Source organism: Phoenix dactylifera, chromosome 3 (genome assembly GCF_009389715.1).
Source record: "Phoenix dactylifera cultivar Barhee BC4 chromosome 3, palm_55x_up_171113_PBpolish2nd_filt_p, whole genome shotgun sequence".
In the NCBI taxonomy this organism is placed as follows: domain Eukaryota; kingdom Viridiplantae; phylum Streptophyta; class Magnoliopsida; order Arecales; family Arecaceae; genus Phoenix; species Phoenix dactylifera.
In genome coordinates, this window is record NC_052394.1 from 17,538,058 (window position 1) to 17,559,469 (window position 21,412).

Consider the following 21,412-nt stretch of genomic DNA (forward strand, 5'->3'; position numbering starts at 1 on the left):
ATTCTGCCATGACATTACGAACCTTCCTGGGCTGAAGGTAAGTTTCTAGTGCTGCTTTTTAATCGCGGCATATCATGCTTCTAACATCACTTGGTTTTCCACCATTTCCAGGAGGGCTGGCATACGTGGCGGGGCAAGCACCAAGTTCTCAGTTGCTGTAAGCTGTCTTGACATCCTTATGGTTTATATAACAGCAATTCTGTTTGCTGAAATCTGAAGTGATATAGTGATCTTGGCAGGAATTTACCTTCCCAGGGCCCTGTTGCACCTTTTCGTGGCAATACTTTTGCATGAGGAAGTGCTGGTGAAGACATTCTCCAGGTGCATCCTGAGGTGACAAATGACTTCATCTCATTGTCGTCATACTTGCATTGAAAAACAGGCATCAGTTGTGCACTAAAGCCAATTTTATGGGATTGCTGCACCAAGGTGTGAGTAATTTTATAAGTCCTGCCGCAGCCCCTACTTCTTGATGGGTTCTGGCTTGCTCCTGACACAATCTTTGGTGTTGAAATATTTGGAAAAGAAGAGGAAGATAAAAGAAAACGGGAAAGAGAAAAGTGATTTTATTTTTCTGTATTACTTTTTCATATATTCCGTATATCTTAGGGGTTATATATACTCGTGTATAGGCTCCATACATGGAAAATAATATAGGTTGATATATGTTGTCATATAATTTCTAAAATTACTCTAAGAAGATTCTACTAACAAAGGAAATTAATATAGGTTTATACAGAATCACGTTGATAAAGAAAAATATTATGAGTAATGTAAGTTGTTGCGTGATCTCTAAAATTATTCTAATAGTTGGGATGGTGGCAAAGCATTTTCGGAACTACTGACAAAGATTTAAAATGGTTTGAATGGAAGAAGAATCCAAGAAATCTCACCTGTGGTAGTCAAAGTGCTGATCAGAGCTTATGGAAGGGGTGTTAATGGCCCCGGAGGAGGTGCAAATTTGTGATAGAGATAGCAGGCTATGCTTTTTCCCTATCTCTTATGATTAGCGTGCCACAATGTCAGACGCCCTGCCGTGAAATGCATACTAAAGCAAGCTGACCACATAAATCAACCAGCTCGAGGCTGTCAAAAGCAACTCTGTTATTTGGTTTATCTTCTGCTTGTTTTCATCCCTGTGGCCAGTACATGCATTGCATGAGAAACTTTGAACTTCCACAAAGCATTGGTGCTAGAATTTCTCTATCAAAATCTTTGCAAATGTCATTGGGTGGCAATTGGTGAAGTGATCTATTGTATCAGACAGGCTCAAAATAGGAAAATAGGTACTTTGGTTTTAAATTGATCAGATAGAATCATCGCAATGCTTGACACTGTTATAAGAAAATGCCAGAAATCAGGTCTCCAGAACATGAGTTCTAATCTATCTAGCCGTTATATTTTTTCATTTGGGGCATCCGTCTGCTAAAAGTCCTTAAAGCATTTGACATACAGAAGGAACAAATGGAAGGGAAAAAGCTTCGAGGGTGACGAGGAATATGGAACCTTTACCTAGTCTAAAAATCTTGAGAAAGAGTAAGAGAAAAGAATAAAATGTGCAGTTATAATATCTTTTTGAATTGTAAAATATTTAAACAATGCCTCTGTCGAAATAAATATTTAAACAGTGTACTCTTGTCTGAGGATACTAATCATTGTCTTGTGACCTTCAATATTTTTTTGTAGTAAGTGACCTTCAACATTAAGATAGCTAGTTCGAACAAAGAATTTGTCAAAAAAGAAAAAAAAAATACTATCGTAATTTGTCTATAGTTTATAAGTACTCCAAAATGCAGGATATTTAGGTGGAAGTATTATTTTTTCCAATCTATAGAAATTAGAAGAGTAAAATTATAATGTAATAGTAACGGTGTATTTAGAAGGGGAATTTGGTATCAGATGACTGTCCAAAGATCAAGGATGATATAGATGGATGTAATAAGACCACTGTATTTAGTTGTAGATAATTCTACATGGCAGTGATCCCAAATCATCTCCATTCTTTAAATCACCGATCAACTTAGTGATAAAATACCTCTCTTTGAAGTTGGTATCTAAGATCACCCAAGATGGCGGTTTTAGATTAAAATTCCCTTCAGTTTAGCAAAAAAATAGGTATACCAATATACTGTTAATATATTATATCAATATTATATACATTATATTATATTTTTTTGATATTACATATATTATATTATAATATATTATTAATCATATTATTGTCATATTATTATTTAATAATAATTTAAAAAATATAATAGAAATATATTACTATACTTTATATTTATATGAATGAAATTATTTAATATATCATTTCTATTTGCCCTATTTTCCTTATCAAAATATATGTTAGTATCAAAATAATATACTATAAGTATAAATAAAAATTTTATTTTTATGATAACAATTAATTATGTTTTATATGATTAATAATTTATAGGATTCATAAATATTTTATATGAAATATATTACTAATTAATATATTAATAAATATGTTAATATTTTATTATAATATATTTTATATGATTAATAAATATATTTTTATGGAAATTATCAAGAATAGTTTGGGTATTATATGATGGGTGGTCTTGAATTTTTGTAGAATACAAAATATATTATTTATAAATATTTAATTTATCCCAAATAATTTAGTTATAATGATCTAAAATCACCACCACCTCCACGTAACAGTGTTTGGAAGCTTATATATAAAACACCTTATAATTTTATATATTTCTAAAACCCTACGCTAAACCTCTCCTGGTGGCTTCTCTCCGGCGGCCGGCGGGAGACCTCGTCCTAGACTTTTCTCTTCCAACAACGCGAGAGGAAGAACTCCCCACCAAACTCCACCCTCAGTTCCTGACTCTTTTTTCCAATCCTTCCGGTTTCTACCAGAAAAAAGACAAGCACTCTTCCGTTACCCTTTCCTCTCGCCTCTCCTCTTCGCCACTCTGCATTGCTAGGGTTATTGTTCCTCTCCTCAGAGAAACCCCGACAAGAGATGCATCCCTTCTTCCCCTCTCTCCCCAATCAAATCCAATCGCATGGAAGCGCCAATCAACCTGTCCAACAGGTAAACTTTTTGAAGTCTTTCTTTCATTCATTCTCTCTCTTTTTTCTCTGTTTCGCGGGAAGAAGGGGAAGAGAAACCTATCCGAATATACTAAGAAAAGAAGACATCACAAAAAAGAGTGTTTTTTTTTTCTTTTGCATTAACTAATTATCAGCCCTTCTATAATCTGGCCCAAAGATGTGTCTTGTGCTTTTATTTTAATGTCAATAAACCTTCTTGTAATTAAAACAGGCGATGCTGTTAAACCCTACTCAATTCCCATCTCAAGGCCTAAACCCTCGATTTCCAACTCCACCGATGGCTAATTTCAATAATCAAAGTTCCAATTTGGGAAATTTCAGCGGAAACCCCATGGGCATGCGGAACTGGCCTCTTTCGATGCCTTGTCCTTCCTTGTCGAATGGCACCGACGTGCCTCCCCTGGCCCAGAATAATCAGATGGGTGTTCTTCCACTACCGGGGCCATTTGGTGTGAATCAGGCCGTGGGAACTTTGAATCAGGTTATGGCATTGCATCTGCTCAGGCAGCAAAATCTGAACTTTCTTGCTTCATTGCAACCGGGCAGCACCTTTTTGGCCAATAATCTGCCTCGGAACATCAACCAGATTGTGGGTCTGCCGAATGAGCAGGTTCATTTGCAAAATCTAATGATGCAAAGGAATCGGATCAATGCTCTCAGCATTCCTCCATCCTCTCGTCCTACAGGCTCTAACAACCCAGGCTTTGTTGGTAATCTTCATATGGCTGTGAATATTTCAAATACTATCGGTAAAGTGAAATTATCTGTTGATGCCAAGAAAGATAGTGTCCATTAGATTGGCAAGCCTATCACCCGAAGCCCGATGCAGAATCATCAGAATGGGAAGGATATGCAACAAAGTGGGCACCAGCAGCCGCAGGTAGTTATGGTCTATCCTGTGATTATTTTGGAATAAAGAATGCAAAAGTAGGAGCATTGTATTTGTTGTTTGATATGGTAATCTCAATTTCTTGTTTCATTGTGCTGTTGATTATCTCTTATGTCATCAATACCGGGTGAATGGAAAAGAAACTCCCCTTTTCTTTGTTTTGTTCAACTTTCCTTTTATGTGAAATTGCAAGACTTTGCTAGTAAAATTTGGCCATCTCAACTTCATATTACTGCTAACGTGACATGACTTGTTATAAAATTAATTTTCTTCTTTTTGTTTTTCTTTGTGTGTGTAATATGTTCATTGCTTTGTTATTCAAACTTTCAAATTTGTTACTTAAACATTGAATATCGATCAAACTGCATAGAACTTTAAGGAATGGGTTACTGAACTCTTTTCTTTTCTTTCTCTGCACAAAATTTATCCAACCACACCAAAGATCGACATCTAGGAAAAGTTAACCTTATTTTAATTTCTTTGATTAAATTACATAGAACTTTAAGTATTTAACTTCTTCTTCCAGGCAATTACTTGCCACATCTTAATAAACATGCATTTCATTTCTATCCTGTACTTAAAAATTTAGAGTGAAACCAACTATATGTGGAAATCATATGTTTCCAGCATTCTCCCTTTTTCTTGATTTTTTGCTGAATTGACAAATAAAATGTATTGAAGTTGTCTTTTTCTTCATCTAATCTTATCTTTTAAGACTTGGAACCTAAATATTTGTTTGGGTATACTTATGATGAGACTTGGATTGTCTATGGTATTGCTAAAATGAGTAATTCAGACAAATGAGAAATGCTAGTCATGATCCCTTTGGACTCAAAAATGAAAGAAATGATATAGAAGCAATACCAGTTAACAAGGGTAAAACTTTAAAGTCGTTACCTTATCCGTGCCGTTCGGACCGGTATAGTGCAGTAGTGACAAATGCACCATATGCCTCTTGGTGCTAAGATATGGAAGTAAAGGTTAAATATCATTTGCTGATACCATACTGGTACATTGGGTATACCAGTATTGGCAACTTGTCGATATGAATCAGTACGTATCTGTAATTAAATCCTTGCCAGTTGCCCAAATATACTTAAAGAAACAAAGAAATGATCCCAAAGTGAGACTAAGAAGCAAAATAATCAATAAAAGTTTCAGCTAGAGCTAACTAAGGCTTGAAAATTCATCCCCTTTGCTTAACCAGTTTCTAAGACCCCATCTTCTTTCTTTTAAGAGCTCTCTTCCTAATATCACCTAGTGCTTTGTTTTTCGCAGAGCTTGTCATGCTAGTCAAGGTATTAGATGCTAGTCGTGTTATTTCATTTAGATGACTTTCTTTTGTTTACTAAATGAAGGATAATAACATGAATTCATTTTAACCTAAAGAATTTACAACTATCCTATTTTGTATGCGTGTTTCATAAAAGTAAGGGAATTTCATTTAAAAAAACATTTCTTAAATACTTTTGAAAGCTATTGGAATTTTTAAGCAGTTCTTATGTAGCTTCTCCAGCTTTCAACAATCTGGTTTGCCATTTAGGTGGCTCTAGTTTCTCCACTTTTGCATCTTTGCTTTCAGCTTCCCTGTAACTCATCTTCATCTAGTAGCTGACTGTCAACTCATGTTGAATATTGCCTTAATCCTTTCACCGCAGTTACCATTAGAGTGTTTAAAGCTAACAATGTTATCTCTTTGATATTGGAATCGTCTTAATGCATGATAATTTGCCATTGCAATTCAGACCATTAGATGGGCAACCGATCAAAGGCATAATCAGTTTTCAATCATCCATCATCTTGCGAACATCGTAGGAGAATGGCTAGACAAGGTCCGTTAGAGTTGTTATCAAGGATCAAGGACCCGATAGTCCATGGAATAGGTGCTGGACACCAGTTTGGGTGTGAACCGAGACATCACGCTTGCTTAGTTGGTACCAACAAGGACATGCAGGTACCATAGTCAGTTTGGTCACTACCAACTGGAACCTACTTGGGTCTCTTTGTTTTGAAATAAGGAGAGCTTGTGGACCCCTTGCTACTCTCTTTCCCCTTCTTCAATCACAGGAGGGTCTTAGACTTAGAGAGAGAGAGAGAGGAGGCTACCCAAATTTGGCACTGTATACCCTACGATTGACTCAAGCCCCTGTGTAAAGACTAAAAATATTGAAATATTTATTACAAATTCATTTAGAAGAAGAAAAGGTTTAAAAATATATAAAAAATGGAAAATGCATCCTAGTATCGTACTGAGACACCGAACTATCCCAAGAGTCGGGATAGTAGCTTCTTGGCATGATATTGACCCGGAATTAGACTGGTATGGTAGCTGATATGGGGATTTAAGCCCTTAGTTGTTGTTATACTAGAGATCCACGATATGTAATCTGAATTGATCATCAATCGTGTAAATTATTTTCAAGGCAAATTCTCTATCTCTTCACCACTGTCAGTTTTGAGTTTCACCACTATGTCCTTTGTCTCAATTTCAATTGGAGGCCTAAGATTTTGGAAGGAGGCAGAGGAGCACATCACAAACTATGAGACATAATTTATTTTTTATCTTTTTTTTAATATCAAAGAGCTTGGACAAAGACTGTGGATATATATAATCAAATTACATCACAAACTATGAGACATAATTTATTTTTTATCTTTTTTTAATATCAAAGAGCTTGGACAAAGACTGTGGATATATATAATCAAATTAGGAATGATGCATCATATTTCTATACCCTTTAAAAAATATATACTTCTCCACTGTATTTGTTGTAATTTCTTTTTTCTTAAGTGAAAAAATCTGCTATGAATTTGTTGCTGTCACTTTCGGCTGAATTAAGCCTTTGTTTTTCCTGTATCGGGTTGCTGACAAATCTAGTAGATATCCAGGACAGCTCTATTTTTCCTCATCTTTGTGTTTTGTGTGTGAATTTCCATTGTAGGTGAATTCTGCTGAAGATGGTGAAACAAATGTCCTCGCCGAAAATTCTGCTCGTAAGAACTTTACAAGAAATCTACGTGGATATGGAGAAATAGAATCATCATATATGAGGTCTACCTGCCTTTTAGATTTATTTCAGTCTGTTGCTTCTAGAGCTTCCATCTGAAATTTGTCTTAATATTTGCAGATTTCAGAAATCTCAATTTCATCATTCAAAAAGTGCAAATGGAAGTCAGAGGCCATTTAATAAGCCTGGTGGAAGAGGTCATTCCTATTGCATTTTGCAACATTAATTTTGCTATTTTTTATAATAATTGTTGTCATAATCTCAAAGCATGCTGCTTTAATATCTATCAAGTGTAAGCAATATGATGGAAGGGCTAATGAGATTGTAAACTTTATATGGTACAATGCTGCATGCTCCTTAGTAATAAACTTTTAAGCTTTTAATCTATGGTACTATTGTTGAAATACTCAAACCATGCACTTATAGTATAATATAGATTAATCGAGATACTTTTCTGATCAAAATTGTTATATCACATAAGCATGATATATGTAACGTCAAATTACTGTATTGTTGAGTTTGTATGAACCTGGGGAGCAAGCATCGAGAGGTAGCAACAGGCCATTGTTTATTTTTGCAATTACATGGACTCATATACATGTCCTGAATTACATTACATAAAGCATTGGTGGATCCTTTTAAACGATCAAAACTTCACCTCTCTTTCTCAATTGCACTTGGGTTACAGACCAAGAGTTCTCCAATAAATGGATTGGTAGTGCCTGGTGGGATGAGTCATTATGATGAAATTCATGAGCTGCTTGATAAATAGGAAGTTAGTTTGGAAGATTTTTGAATTCCTTGAAGAGACACTGAAACTCATAATGGTTTGGATTTTGGAAGGACTCTCAAGCTTTACCCTAATCATGAGGACCAAAACAAAGGTCTTCTAAGCCTTTCCAGAAATGTCACCATGGACTTGCAACACTAACCTTGATGTCCCTGTATTACCATGTTTCTCTTGAATATGAGATTAAATTGTATCACTATCTATTGGAAGCTACAAGAATTCGTGGTTCTTCTCTTAAATTCTGCCTAATTTATTTGATTTACTATTTTTTGCCTTGCCTGTTTTTTTGTGGCACTGCTCCTCCTGCACTAGCCTCAAATTCTTTGATCTGCTAGAGTCACTCTTTACCTTATACTTTGGGTTGCCATCACATTTACAATTCTTGTCCTTTCATCCCTGTTCTTGGATTCTTCTGTTATCATGCCATGCTAATATCAGATGCGTAGCAAAATTTAAATTTTTCTAGTAAGTATATGAAACCATAATTACCAAACTTTTGAACTTAATTCCCAAAATTGTAAACTTTTTTAGATTTTTTTATAAGCTCATCATTAACTATTTTGGGTTGGATTTTTTTTTTTGGTAGGCCAGAGATTCATGCATATTTACTGTAGATTCATTTAAGAAAATCAGACAGCAGAATATCCCTAAATTGGACTGGAATAGCGGAGTTGCCCTTCTAGACTACTGCCTCAGTGTGTTCAGCAACATAGGCCACCACCCAGTCTGCAGCACTGTTGGCCTCTTGATAAACGTGATCTGCATGGAAGGAGGCTAATTCCCCGACCATCCTCCAAATGTCCATAAGTAGAAGGTGAGCTCTAGCTTGCCACGGCCTCATCACCCATCTAATCAGAGTAGAAGAGTCTCCCTCCAGAATGAAGTGGTCAGCCCATAGAACTGACTTTGCATTATAGGTTGGATGTTCAAAACTTTGTTTAAGCATCGGATAGAAAGCCAATCTGGTGTCCATATAATATATCCTTGGCTTCCTGCTTCTGTAAGTAAATTGTCACGCCCCGGATCCGGATCCGTGACACGGCCGTACTATTGCCGACTACCGCCCACAATAGCACGCAGCCTCATACCTGGGAAATAGGGTAGTCAAACCAACCAAATCTTTTCATGTGTATTCATCTAGTACAACATGCTGGTCAGTACCCAAATACAGAGCTTCTACGTAGTTTATATACACAAAAGTATATACTTGCTTTACCCCAAAAGAAAGAAGCGCTAATACCAAATTAACGTGTCTCTGGCAGCTATCAGTGGTGAGGATCTGAAAGAAAGCGAAACATAAACAGATGTGAGCTACACGGCTCAGTAAGTAATCCTGCATAATCCTACCGGATCAACCAGTAGACTAAACATGTAAATCAGGGTTTTGAGAAGCTGACATGCATGTTTATCTAATAATCATCATGGCATAATAAGTATGCGATTTAAACAAAGCAGTAGTGCAAATCACAACAATTTTCATAATATATGCATATGAAACCGTGCCCCCCGGCATGCCGTGGTCCTTTTTCTCTCGGATGCTACTACGAAGTCCATTCGGCCACTGGCGGGGCCAGCTAGTCATTCTCGGCCACTAGCAAGGCCAGCGAAGTTATTCTCGGCCACTAGCAAGGCCAGCTCAGTTGCATTCGATCAGTAGCATCTTTGAGCCCGTTACAGTGCCTCTTGGCTAACTAAGACTTTATAAACTTACATGCATGATTAAAATATCAGTATCATCATGTCGCATACATAGCCATAGCTTCTGGGATCATGCAAGTTACTTATGCATTGTAACATATCAGGCATGAAACATATATACTTAAAATAAATGCTTAGGAAACATTAATAACATAATATGATCCATAACAGGATTAGGACAGGTTACTTACATTCTTCACTAATCATGCATACAATTCAAATTGTATAAAAAAACACTGGTTCATCTTATAAAACGTATTACAAGATCTACGATAGGATTAAGACAGATTACTTACCTCAATTCGCTTTCCAAATTGCTCAAGTCCAGGTGACTAATCCTCAATCACCTAAAACAACATCATAGGGATTACATTATTCTCCCTTCATTTATTATAAAATTTCTTAGTTCATCATACTATGAACTTACTTGCTTGGGTCCTATCCAAGGATTTAGCCCAAGTCCAATTTGAAGCCTTTGGGATTCGATTTAAAACCAGATTGGGTCCACCTGGGTTGATTGGGTTTTTAATTAAAGGATTGGGCCTCGTTTATAATTGGGTCCAACCTTTTCTAGCCAATTGGGTCCTCTGATTTGGTCAACGTGGCTCATTTGGGTCTGAGTCAGGATTAGCCCAAGGTCAATTCGACCTTCTGTCAGTTAAATTGGGCTTGAATTGGGCCTGATTTACAATCAATTAGGTATGCTGAGACCAACTCAGCTTAATTGGATTCGGACCCAATTTAATTTGGGCTTAACGTGTTTCGGATCCGAACCCGATTCCGGCCCGTTAACCCACTCTTTTCTTTTCTCTTCTCATTTTCTTTCTTTTCTTTTCTTTTTCTTTTTCTTTTCTTCTCTTCTCTTCTCCTTTTTCTTTTCTTCTCCTTCCCGAAGCTTCCTCCCCTCCTCCTCTCTTTCCTTCCTTCTCTCCCGATCTCCCCCTTCCTCTCTTCTCCGACGATGGCCGGACGGCGAGCGGAGGGGAGGATGGCGAGCGGAGGGGGACGGGCCACGACCGGCGGCGTCCGCGGCCAAGCCCCACGGCATCCCCGGCCGAGCCCGCGGCCGAGCTCTCGGCTTCCCCGGTCTTCTTCTTCTCCTCCGGCCGGATCTACGGCCTCTTCCTCCTCTCTCTTTCTTTCTTTCTTTCTTTTCTTTGGTCCTTCCCCTCCGGCACCACCCCATATTCTCTCTCTCTCTTACTCCCAAACCCTCTCTCTTCCTCTCTCTCCATTTTCCCCTGTGAAGGAAGAAGGGGGGTTTGGGAAGGCCGAGCCACAGTCGGCAGTGCCACCGCCGAGCTCGCGGCGTCCACAGCCGCGCCTGCGGCTGAGCCCACGGCCGCGCCTGCGGCTGATCCCGTCGGCGCGGGCGTCGGCTGCTGGCAGACCAAGGGAGCGGCCGCACGCGGTGAGCCCTGTTTCTTCCCCTTCCTTTCTGTCTTTGTTTCTTTCTTTATTATCTTGAATAAATCAGGAGGAGAGAAGGCAGGGGGCTTACCTAGCTTTTGGAAGAAGTCACGAGCCTCTCCTCCGGCGACGGAAGTAGGTTGGCAAACCCTCTCTCTCTTTCTCTCGTTCGGTGTTTAGGGGGGTCTGTGATTTGGGGTTGCCGGCAGAGGCTTAATTGATTATTTAGAGGATGAGACCCCCCTCTAAGAGGTCCCATCCTCTCCATTCCCTCCTGCTCCGGGACTGGCCGCCGCCTCCCCTTGTCTCCGGCGCGCCGGCAGCGGCTGTCAGCAGGGGTGAGGGTCACCCCTCCCTGTCGGTCTTATCCCTTCGTTTTTATTTCTTTTTTTTTTTTAAATATGATAACAGCACTGCCCACAGTGAAATTTGGGCCCAACCCTTAACTGGGCCCATTTCTTATTGGGCCTAGTAGGTTCTGGGCCCGGACATTACATCCTACCCCCCTTAAAATAATTTCGTCCTCGAAATTAGTCATACCTTAAGGTTCAGGCTTTAAAAGTATTCAACCATCGAGTCACCCTCTAGTTCTCGGTTAGTCTCCCTCTTAAAATGTTTGCTGATAAGATTTTGGCAAAATCATGGCACCTCAAAACTTGATCCCTTCTATTTATGATATAGGAGTTCTTTTGATCTCTTCCAAAAGAAGACTAATCTTCCCACCTTAGATGCTATAATCCTTGGCCCGAGAAATTAATTGCTTTTGATTAAGTCCACACAAAGATCGTAATCGGCTTAACAAAAATAGGTGAGAGCATTAGCATCAAATACTTTTCATAATCTATAATCTTCTTTCTTCTCTTAACCTTGCCTACAATTTTATGATCAACTTTTATCCTAGCAAAACTTCAAACCCCTTTTAGATAGGTAGATCGAAGATGTCATAGCTAGGAGTAGGGAACATTTCAGGTCTAAGCCCAACCAAGGCACCATCAATCCGTTAATACTAAATTTAAGATGCCAAGATTCTCCCGGGAGTTACCAATAATAGAAAAACTCACGGGTGAAGATTATACAGCTCTCTCTCCAGATTATTCATAAAATCAACATCTTAATTCTGAATAAGAAGATCAAGTTTCTTTGTCAAAGTATCAACTGCTCTCGATTACCCGATCTATCACAAGATTGGATCATAAACAACTCTAGTCCACTCTTGATTGAAATTCATCATGGTCTACTGATAACCTCAATTTCTTTTAATCAGATGGAGAGTTGATATTAATTAAAAAAAATTCAAGCTTCACATTTAGAAGGACGGAGGTTCATATCAGCATATTTCAGATCTGAGATCAAAATCGATGATCCATTAATTCTAGTCAAAAGATGCTAAGAATTTCTTAGCACGACATAAAACTGGAGAATCTAGGATAGCACCGTGCTATCCAAAATCAGAACATTCTCTTTTTATTTATCAAGAAAAAATCCTACTACACCAAAAAACAGATCAAAACTTTCCGAATTAAAGGAATCGCACTTCTAACCAACTTAGATAAATAATTCAGACCACTATATTTTCGCTGCGCACTCTGATTCAAAACATCAAAATCCTTTGAATTCACTAATAACTTTTGATCAACATACTATTTGCCTACAAACAGAACTATTTAATTCCTCATCTGTATTTGCACTTCAAATCTTTCCTCCATCTAGATCGTATGTTACTTAGCCAAAACTTCTTTTTTTTTTTACTTTTCCATGAGCGAGCAAAGAAAGGGTACCCCAACATAAGATCCTCTTAAATAAGCGACAACGCTTTAAAATGAATTTTACATTTTCAACAACTTCATTCATTGAAAATAAGCCTTCTTTCCTAATACGAGATAAGCTCTCAAATCATCTTAGGACATTTTAAGCTCGAAATTGTGTAAACTTCTGAAAATTATTTCTCAATATCCCAATCTTATATTAGGTATCTTTAAATTGCATGAACAATAATCTGCCCTACTTTAGCATTGCTAGAAGGTGATTCTGGATCTCACATCCCCGTTAAAAGAAAAGGATGTATACTTTTATTGTAAGATCTCTATTTAAAAATCTTCTTCTATTGTACTCTTTCCACTAGACGATGATATGTGGAATTATCATCCATAATTTTTTTTTTTCACCTTCCTCATAAAACAATTTAGACTTGCTTCTTAGTGATAAATGAAAGCATTTAATAATTGCCCCTCTATTAGAGATAAAATAATTTATTTCAAATCTTACAAACATGATCACTAAATACAAACTCCTGCAACATCATGTGCTATTGGGCATGTTCCCATATCAATTCTATTGCTGATTCCACTCGCATTTCCTAATGACCCCATGTCATCATCATTCTCTCTCTTTTTTTTTTTTATCAAAACATCAACTAATATTTGTTTAATTGATTTATCACAGGATCACAAACTACTGCACTTTATCCAATGTAGAATATTTGAGCCTAAAATATTCTTCAACATTGAAAATTATTCTCAGAATTTACTAAATGACTTCCAATCGAAATATTAATCTTGCATTATAATTTGCAAAGATCTAATATTTCACATTCCAAGTAAACAAAGGGGAAACTCTTAGATCTCATTTCTCAAATATACTTTCTTTCTATATAATAGTTGCCTGCATAATTTGTCATACAGATTTTATCCTCGAAGAATATTAAAAATATCTTTCCTTGTCCAAGCCTGAAACAACTTATGAATAAACCCTATCCTGCCATCAAAATAATTAACTTCAAACTAGAAGTATCATCCACAGTACCCAGTACCAAGTTAAACTTCCAATATCACCTATATACTGATACATAAATAATCACAATGTACTTTAATATTCCATGGCTAGTACTCCACTTAATATCAGTCAAAATATACTTTAATCATAATCCAAAATACAAATTACTCCATCGAGAAATCTCCAAAATAATTTATTCTTATTTTGGCATGGCTTGCTAGCATTCTGATTCAAAACACCAAAATCCTTAGTAGTCTTAAATCTTAAATTCTGATACCATACCTGTCACAATCATGCCCCTAGAATGGTTTTGTATTAGCCCTAACATCTTTCTTTTTGTTGCTCCTTGTCACCTATCAAAATATTTGTGTCAAGCAATTTTTGTGACAGACCGATGATGCGACCAATAAAATCTTTTCTTTCCTTTCCGGTTATGCGGAATCTCACTAAATGAGACTTAACTACCCATTTCCTTATTAAAGCTTAAAATTTTTACTCATGGTTAACCTATTGCTCTGATACCACGAAAATGTCACGCCCCGGATCCGGATCCGTGACACGGCCGTACTATTGCCGACTACCGCCCACAATAGCACGCAGCCTCATACCTGGGAAATAGGGTAGTCAAACCAACCAAATCTTTTCATGTGTATTCATCTAGTACAACATGCTGGTCAGTACCCAAATACAGAGCTTCTACGTAGTTTATATACACAAAAGTATATACTTGCTTTACCCCAAAAGAAAGAAGCGCTAATACCAAATTAACGTGTCTCTGGCAGCTATCAGTGGTGAGGATCTGAAAGAAAGCGAAACATAAACAGATGTGAGCTACACGGCTCAGTAAGTAATCCTGCATAATCCTAACGGATCAACCAGTAGACTAAACATGTAAATCAGGGTTTTGAGAAGCTGACATGCATGTTTATCTAATAATCATCATGGCATAATAAGTATGCGATTTAAACAAAGCAGTAGTGCAAATCACAACAATTTTCATAATATATGCATATGAAACCGTGCCCCCCGGCATGCCGTGGTCCTTTTTCTCTCGGATGCTACTACGAAGTCCATTCGGCCACTGGCGGGGCCAGCTAGTCATTCTCGGCCACTAGCAAGGCCAGCGAAGTTATTCTCGGCCACTAGCAAGGCCAGCTCAGTTGCATTCGATCAGTAGCATCTTTGAGCCCGTTACAGTGCCTCTTGGCTAACTAAGACTTTATAAACTTACATGCATGATTAAAATATCAGTATCATCATGTCGCATACATAGCCATAGCTTCTGGGATCATGCAAGTTACTTATGCATTGTAACATATCAGGCATGAAACATATATACTTAAAATAAATGCTTAGGAAACATTAATAACATAATATGATCCATAACAGGATTAGGACAGGTTACTTACATTCTTCACTAATCATGCATACAATTCAAATTGTATAAAAAAACACTGGTTCATCTTATAAAACGTATTACAAGATCTACGATAGGATTAAGACAAATTACTTACCTCAATTCGCTTTCCAAATTGCTCAAGTCCAGGTGACTAATCCTCAATCACCTAAAACAACATCATAGGGATTACATTATTCTCCCTTCATTTATTATAAAATTTCTTAGTTCATCATACTATGAACTTACTTGCTTGGGTCCTATCCAAGGATTTAGCCCAAGTCCAATTTGAAGCCTTTGGGATTCGATTTAAAACCAGATTGGGTCCACCTGGGTTGATTGGGTTTTTAATTAAAGGATTGGGCCTCGTTTATAATTGGGTCCAACCTTTTCTAGCCAATTGGGTCCTCTGATTTGGTCAACGTGGCTCATTTGGGTCTGAGTCAGGATTAGCCCAAGGTCAATTCGACCTTCTGTCAGTTAAATTGGGCTTGAATTGGGCCTGATTTACAATCAATTAGGTATGCTGAGACCAACTCAGCTTAATTGGATTCGGACCCAATTTAATTTGGGCTTAACGTGTTTCGGATCCGAACCCGATTCCGGCCCGTTAACCCACTCTTTTCTTTTCTCTTCTCATTTTCTTTCTTTTCTTTTCTTTTTCTTTTTCTTTTCTTCTCTTCTCTTCTCCTTTTTCTTTTCTTCTCCTTCCCGAAGCTTCCTCCCCTCCTCCTCTCTTTCCTTCCTTCTCTCCCGATCTCCCCCTTCCTCTCTTCTCCGACGATGGCCGGACGGCGAGCGGAGGGGAGGATGGCGAGCGGAGGGGGACGGGCCACGACCGGCGGCGTCCGCGGCCAAGCCCCACGGCATCCCCGGCCGAGCCCGCGGCCGAGCTCTCGGCTTCCCCGGTCTTCTTCTTCTCCTCCGGCCGGATCTACGGCCTCTTCCTCCTCTCTCTTTCTTTCTTTCTTTCTTTTCTTTGGTCCTTCCCCTCCGGCACCACCCCATATTCTCTCTCTCTCTTACTCCCAAACCCTCTCTCTTCCTCTCTCCATTTTCCCCTGTGAAGGAAGAAGGGGGGTTTGGGAAGGCCGAGCCACAGTCGGCAGTGCCACCGCCGAGCTCGCGGCGTCCACAGCCGCGCCTGCGGCTGAGCCCACGGCCGCGCCTGCGGCTGATCCCGTCGGCGCGGGCGTCGGCTGCTGGCAGACCAAGGGAGCGGCCGCACGCGGTGAGCCCTGTTTCTTCCCCTTCCTTTCTGTCTTTGTTTCTTTCTTTATTATCTTGAATAAATCAGGAGGAGAGAAGGCAGGGGGCTTACCTAGCTTTTGGAAGAAGTCATGAGCCTCTCCTCCGGCGACGGAAGTAGGTTGGCAAACCCTCTCTCTCTTTCTCTCGTTCGGTGTTTAGGGGGGTCTGTGATTTGGGGTTGCCGGCAGAGGCTTAATTGATTATTTAGAGGATGAGACCCCCCTCTAAGAGGTCCCATCCTCTCCATTCCCTCCTGCTCCGGGACTGGCCGCCGCCTCCCCTTGTCTCCGGCGCGCCGGCAGCGGCTGTCAGCAGGGGTGAGGGTCACCCCTCCCTGTCGGTCTTATCCCTTCGTTTTTATTTCTTTTTTTTTTTTTAAATATGATAACAGCACTGCCCACAGTGAAATTTGGGCCCAACCCTTAACTGGGCCCATTTCTTATTGGGCCTAGTAGGTTCTGGGTCCGGACATTACATAAATAATATTAGGGGAAGGATAATGAATGTGCCCATAAGATCCTGTGCATGGTACCGGAAAATCTTCCAAAATTACATCCTTGTCTGCACTCTGCAGGTTTTCTCATTCCAACTGCACACATGCAATTTGAAGAAGGAAAACATCCTGTTTAAATTTGTAGCATTCAGGAAATCTGATGATACGATGATAGGAGATGGATGGTGATCAGATTATTTTAATTTGATATTCTGTTAAATCATGCTTAAATGAAGGTGAGAGAGACGATTAATTGGGTAGTTTTAGTTCTAGATTTTTGCATGCTAACATATGCATTATGATAAACATTTTTTGCTGTTCAGCTTCTTCATATTAGTATATGCTCCTGCGATGCCATCTGTTAAGATGTGAGGTAAGTGGTGGAAATAAGGACTTTTTTCCTTTTTGTGCGTATGCTTGTGTGCATGTGTGTGTATGGTTCAAAAATCCAGCTAGCTATGTCATGTTGATTTTTGTTTTGGTAAGCCTAACTGGGTTTATGTTCCCATTTGTTGGAGAGTACTTAAAGAATTTAACACACAAGAGGAGATAGCGTGCATCAGGGGTTTAATTGAATGCCTTCTGGGCATTTGTTATAATTCTCCATATTCCTGTCATTTATAGACTAGTTGGCTTCGCAGATGACAGTACTAATATTAGTTCTAGAAAAGTTTTGAGCTTCTGATATTTGGGTGGAATAATGTTCTATGCTGTGCAAACAACTAAAGTGAATTCTTAAGGTATACAATTATTTGGGGGCATGAATTTTTGCTTATTTATTTCCTTGCTCTGTTTAGAATGTCAAAAATCAGATCAAAGCATTATCTTTCCAATAGGTTCCCGGAACCGTCTTGAGATAATGTAAGATCAGGCTGTGCAATTTAATTGTTCTAGCAATTTTCTGGAGACTATTGAAACTTTTATATCATAAATTTATACTGACCACAAATTGCTGGAATACCATTTACCGTATATACCTACATAAGAGCATTGAACTAATGTATCAGCCTTTTTATTTCTGTTTTTGTTGGACTAAATAATATCAGCTTTCCTAACTAAATTTTTATCAAACAAAACAAAATTACTTAAAACTGTTTGCTGTTCTTATTTCTTGGTGACGCAGGTTGCCGTGATCAGGCATTAACAAGATATTGTTCTAATCTGTAGATGTGGTGCTTGTCATTTTGCATCAAAGCTTTTCCTGTACATTTGGAGAGTTCAGATTGTGGTGTATTTCAGGATAGTTTTAGTTATCTATGAGTGTCTCTGACATCAAATCTTTGTCTTTTGTTGATTGCATTGCTTTGAACAGGACAGGACACTTGGAGAGAAAGAAAACCTCATCTTGCAATTTATAATACACCAGCTAGGGCTGGAAGCCAAAGGTATCAATCTTCTGTCTAGTAATTTCATCAGTATTGCTGAAGAAGTCCATGAATTGTTTATGCTAGTTTTAGCACATTTCAGAGAGGGAGGGAGGGAGAGAGGTGGGTGGGGAAAGGTTGAGGTGGGAAAAGATTGTGGGGAATTAGGGGTTGTGGGGAATGGTGGAGGCACGAACCAGAGGGTGGTGTTTGCTGCCATGCAGATGCTGGTAGCTTGTTGCAAGTGGGAAATGTGATTATATGATACACTTGCTCATCAATTAAAATTATTTCATATGCAATAAATAATTGGAAAATGTGATGGAAATTTCTTACTTTCTGTTCTGTTAGAGTAGTATTCCCAGGGTTGTGGATAGATTGCCCCCTCCCTCCCTCAGAGTGCGCGTGTGTGCATTTGTGCACATGTGCAAGTGCGAACATGCATATCAAACTGCATGCATGCATGAATCTGCATGTCTGTACATGCATGTTTGTGTGTCTTGCAAACTTGCAAAAGGCTAAACATTTGTTAGGCCTTGATTCTTTAATTACAAACTCTTGACTAATGTTTATACCATTTTCAATTTTGCAATTCAATATGCCTTTATTGGTTTGCAAACCACCATACATATTTCCTTTCATTTTTCTCAATTGTTTGTTGCTATATGAGTTCTCTTGCAGGCACCTTCCTGTAAACTACACTGAAAATGAAATCCGGCAGTGGCGTGAAGCACGTAGAAAGAACTTTCCAACCAGAGCCAACATAGAGAAGGTAATATAAACTAAGTGAGCATTATGCATTTCATCATAAACAATCAGTCAGACAGTATATTTATGTTGCAGCAATTAACTGGAAGCGGCAGAAGTAATGAAGATGCTGCTGGTGATGCCAAACTATGCCGCCAGGTACTCCAATGCATCTTCTTTCACCTTTCTTGTGGCCCAAATTAATTCAGCCAGCCAGAGTCCACTGTACTGAGCTAGAAAATTCTTATTACTCCTACTAGGGAATGGTGCTCAACCATTGAACTGAAGTGATCATTGGCATTTTCATTCTCCTATGCGGATTATGCTGTTTCTATTTTTCAACAAACAACTTTTGGGCGCATGCAATTTATTGCTGAACAACCTATTTTTGCTTTTTGCAGCAACCGAAGGAAGTTTTAGCCAAACAGGCAGAATTGGGTGTCGAAGTTGCTGAAATACCTCCCAGTTATCTTTCTGAACCCGAGAACCTACCTGAAAATGAAAATGAGAGGAAAACACAGCATGTGACTGAGCGATTTCCAAACAAATACAATAATAAGAGGGGCAGGAATGGTCAGGTTAAGAGGAATGCTAAAAAGCCGAATCTGACAAGTGAGGCATTCACTGATTCTTCTCCCACTGTTACGAAAAGGGAACCAACCCTTCTGCAGAAGCTTCTGAGTGCTGAGATAAAGAGAGACAAGAGACAGCTGTTGCAAGTTCTCAGATTTATGACCTTAAATTCTTTCTTTGATGGTTGGTATGATAACCCTTTGGAGTTTCCAGAGATTACCGTAAAAGGTGCAGGATTGGAGAGTGAAATCGGTTTGCAGAAGAGTCCATCATTGAATAGAGTGGATGTTGCTGATTCCGGAGCCAACAAGAATTTGTTAATCAAGGAAATCAAATGTAAAAAAGATTTGAGTGTAGTTAACAAGGCAGAAAGTGAGTCCAGCGAAGGTGACAAAGCAGAAAGCAAATCCAGTGAAGATGATGGTGATAGTGCCAGTGATGAGGATGAAGTGGGTTACAACCATATGCACAAGGAGAATTCTATTGAACTAGGAAAGCAGGATGAGAAGAGATCAGTAATTAAAGCAAGATCATGCAGTCATTCGATACCTAGTTTGGAATAGCCAATGTATGATTTTATAACTTAATTTTCATCTTGCACTAGGGTTTTGGAAAGATGGTTTTTATTTTTTATTTTTTCCTCCTATCCTCTCATGCTGTTGAAGCATCTGCCATGGTACATGGAATGCCAATTGCCATGAAGTTAGGGCTTGAGTTTTGCAGTGGAATTCTTATTTAGCTTGTTGGATAGTGTTGCAGAATGGTGCCTGTCGGCAACGATCGTTCAGGCTTATAGGAGACAGAGCTATGACATGTAATTTCGCACAGTGGGCAAAGGTGGAGAGGTGTAGGACAACTAATGGATACAACATTGGAGTGTTACCATTCATTGTTTGGATTTTAAGTATGGTTTGATTTAGGCCTGGATCTGTGTGCTCTTTTGGTCTGAAATGTGAATGGAGCATGGTTAATTTTTGTCATGGTGGCATTGCAAGTTTCAAGAATGTCCAGTGGAGTCTAGGCATGGTCTTTCTGTTAGCTTTATCGTCATCCTCCTCTTCTTGGGTCTCATATCATGCTAGCTAAGTTTGCAGCTGAAGGGGCTCTACATGGATGCTTGGTTATATGTCACCTAACTGATATTTTTCACATTTTTTTTGAGATCAAAGGGGCTTAAACCCCATCTGGTACCTGTGCCCGCCCAACCCTACCTAGACTGGAGCCTACATTGAGTTGAAGTTTGCAGGTTTAGGGCTTTTTGCTAATGAGAGATTGAAGCAAGGAGCGATGCCACTTGGAATCAAATCACCAATCTCTTGCTCAAAGAGAGAGCATACCAACAGAGCAAGCACTTGGTGGTAATTGATATTTTCCATATGGATAAAATTGGGCAGAAAGAAGAGGTTAAGGATGGTAGCTGATATCTTCCATATGGATGGAATTGGCCAAGAAGAGTCTAAAAGTTGGATATGCAGAGGCCAATAATCCAGCATCCAGAACTTTGCTTAGCTTGGTATCCTTTCATAACAAACTGGACCATCCAAAAATCTTTGAGGGTCAGGTAGAAGCTCGATCGATATCTCGTTGATCGAGCTAATTAACATGGCCTGCAAATATGAATCCTATACTTTGACCAACAAATTTAAGCTCTGAAAGTTATTTATCCAGAAGGTTTCTAGGAGTTTTCATCACTTTTCTTATGTGCTTGGGAGTCATGCCAGCACCTGAGGCAGCGGTGGACTCGAGTAACCGTTCCTCTTCATACAAGGCATGAAAATTGAAATAGGGAACTTTCTACCAACTAGTGAACTGCTGTGATATTAAAATGATCCACAGCAATTTTAGACAAATACACACTCTAAAAAATCTGATCTTGGTTAAGGCTACATGCAAGCTCTTGAACTACAGAATCGTATTACTCCGGA

At 38.8% G+C, this 21,412-nt stretch overlaps 1 protein-coding gene across 1 annotated transcript; it reads left to right on the forward strand.

Moving 5' to 3' along the window:
- The first annotated feature begins 2,744 nt into the window (after nt 1-2,744).
- On the forward strand, nt 2,745-20,376 carry LOC103709071. Its single transcript, XM_039124833.1, has 9 exons — nt 2,745-3,076; nt 3,308-3,806; nt 3,893-3,976; nt 6,928-7,037; nt 7,114-7,190; nt 18,116-18,188; nt 18,849-18,939; nt 19,011-19,073; nt 19,316-20,376. Exons 2-9 carry the CDS (start codon nt 3,747-3,749, stop codon nt 20,048-20,050), a joined length of 1,293 nt encoding a protein of 430 aa, XP_038980761.1. The 5' UTR covers nt 2,745-3,076; nt 3,308-3,746; the 3' UTR covers nt 20,051-20,376.
- Nucleotides 20,377-21,412: the final 1,036 nt, after the last annotated feature.

What these genes read in the sequence shown, in the direction of transcription:
- LOC103709071 (XM_039124833.1), top strand. Translation starts at nt 3,747, where the DNA reads ATGCTCTCAGCATTCCTCCATCCTCTCGTCCTACAGGCTCTAACAACC. An exon ending in TAACAACCCAGGCTTTGTTG is followed by an intron (nt 3,807 to 3,892) that starts GTAATCTTCATA and finishes AGTGTCCATTAG; the next exon opens with ATTGGCAAGCCTATCACCCG. An exon ending in GCTAGGGCTGGAAGCCAAAG is followed by an intron (nt 18,189 to 18,848) that starts GTATCAATCTTC and finishes GTTCTCTTGCAG; the next exon opens with GCACCTTCCTGTAAACTACA.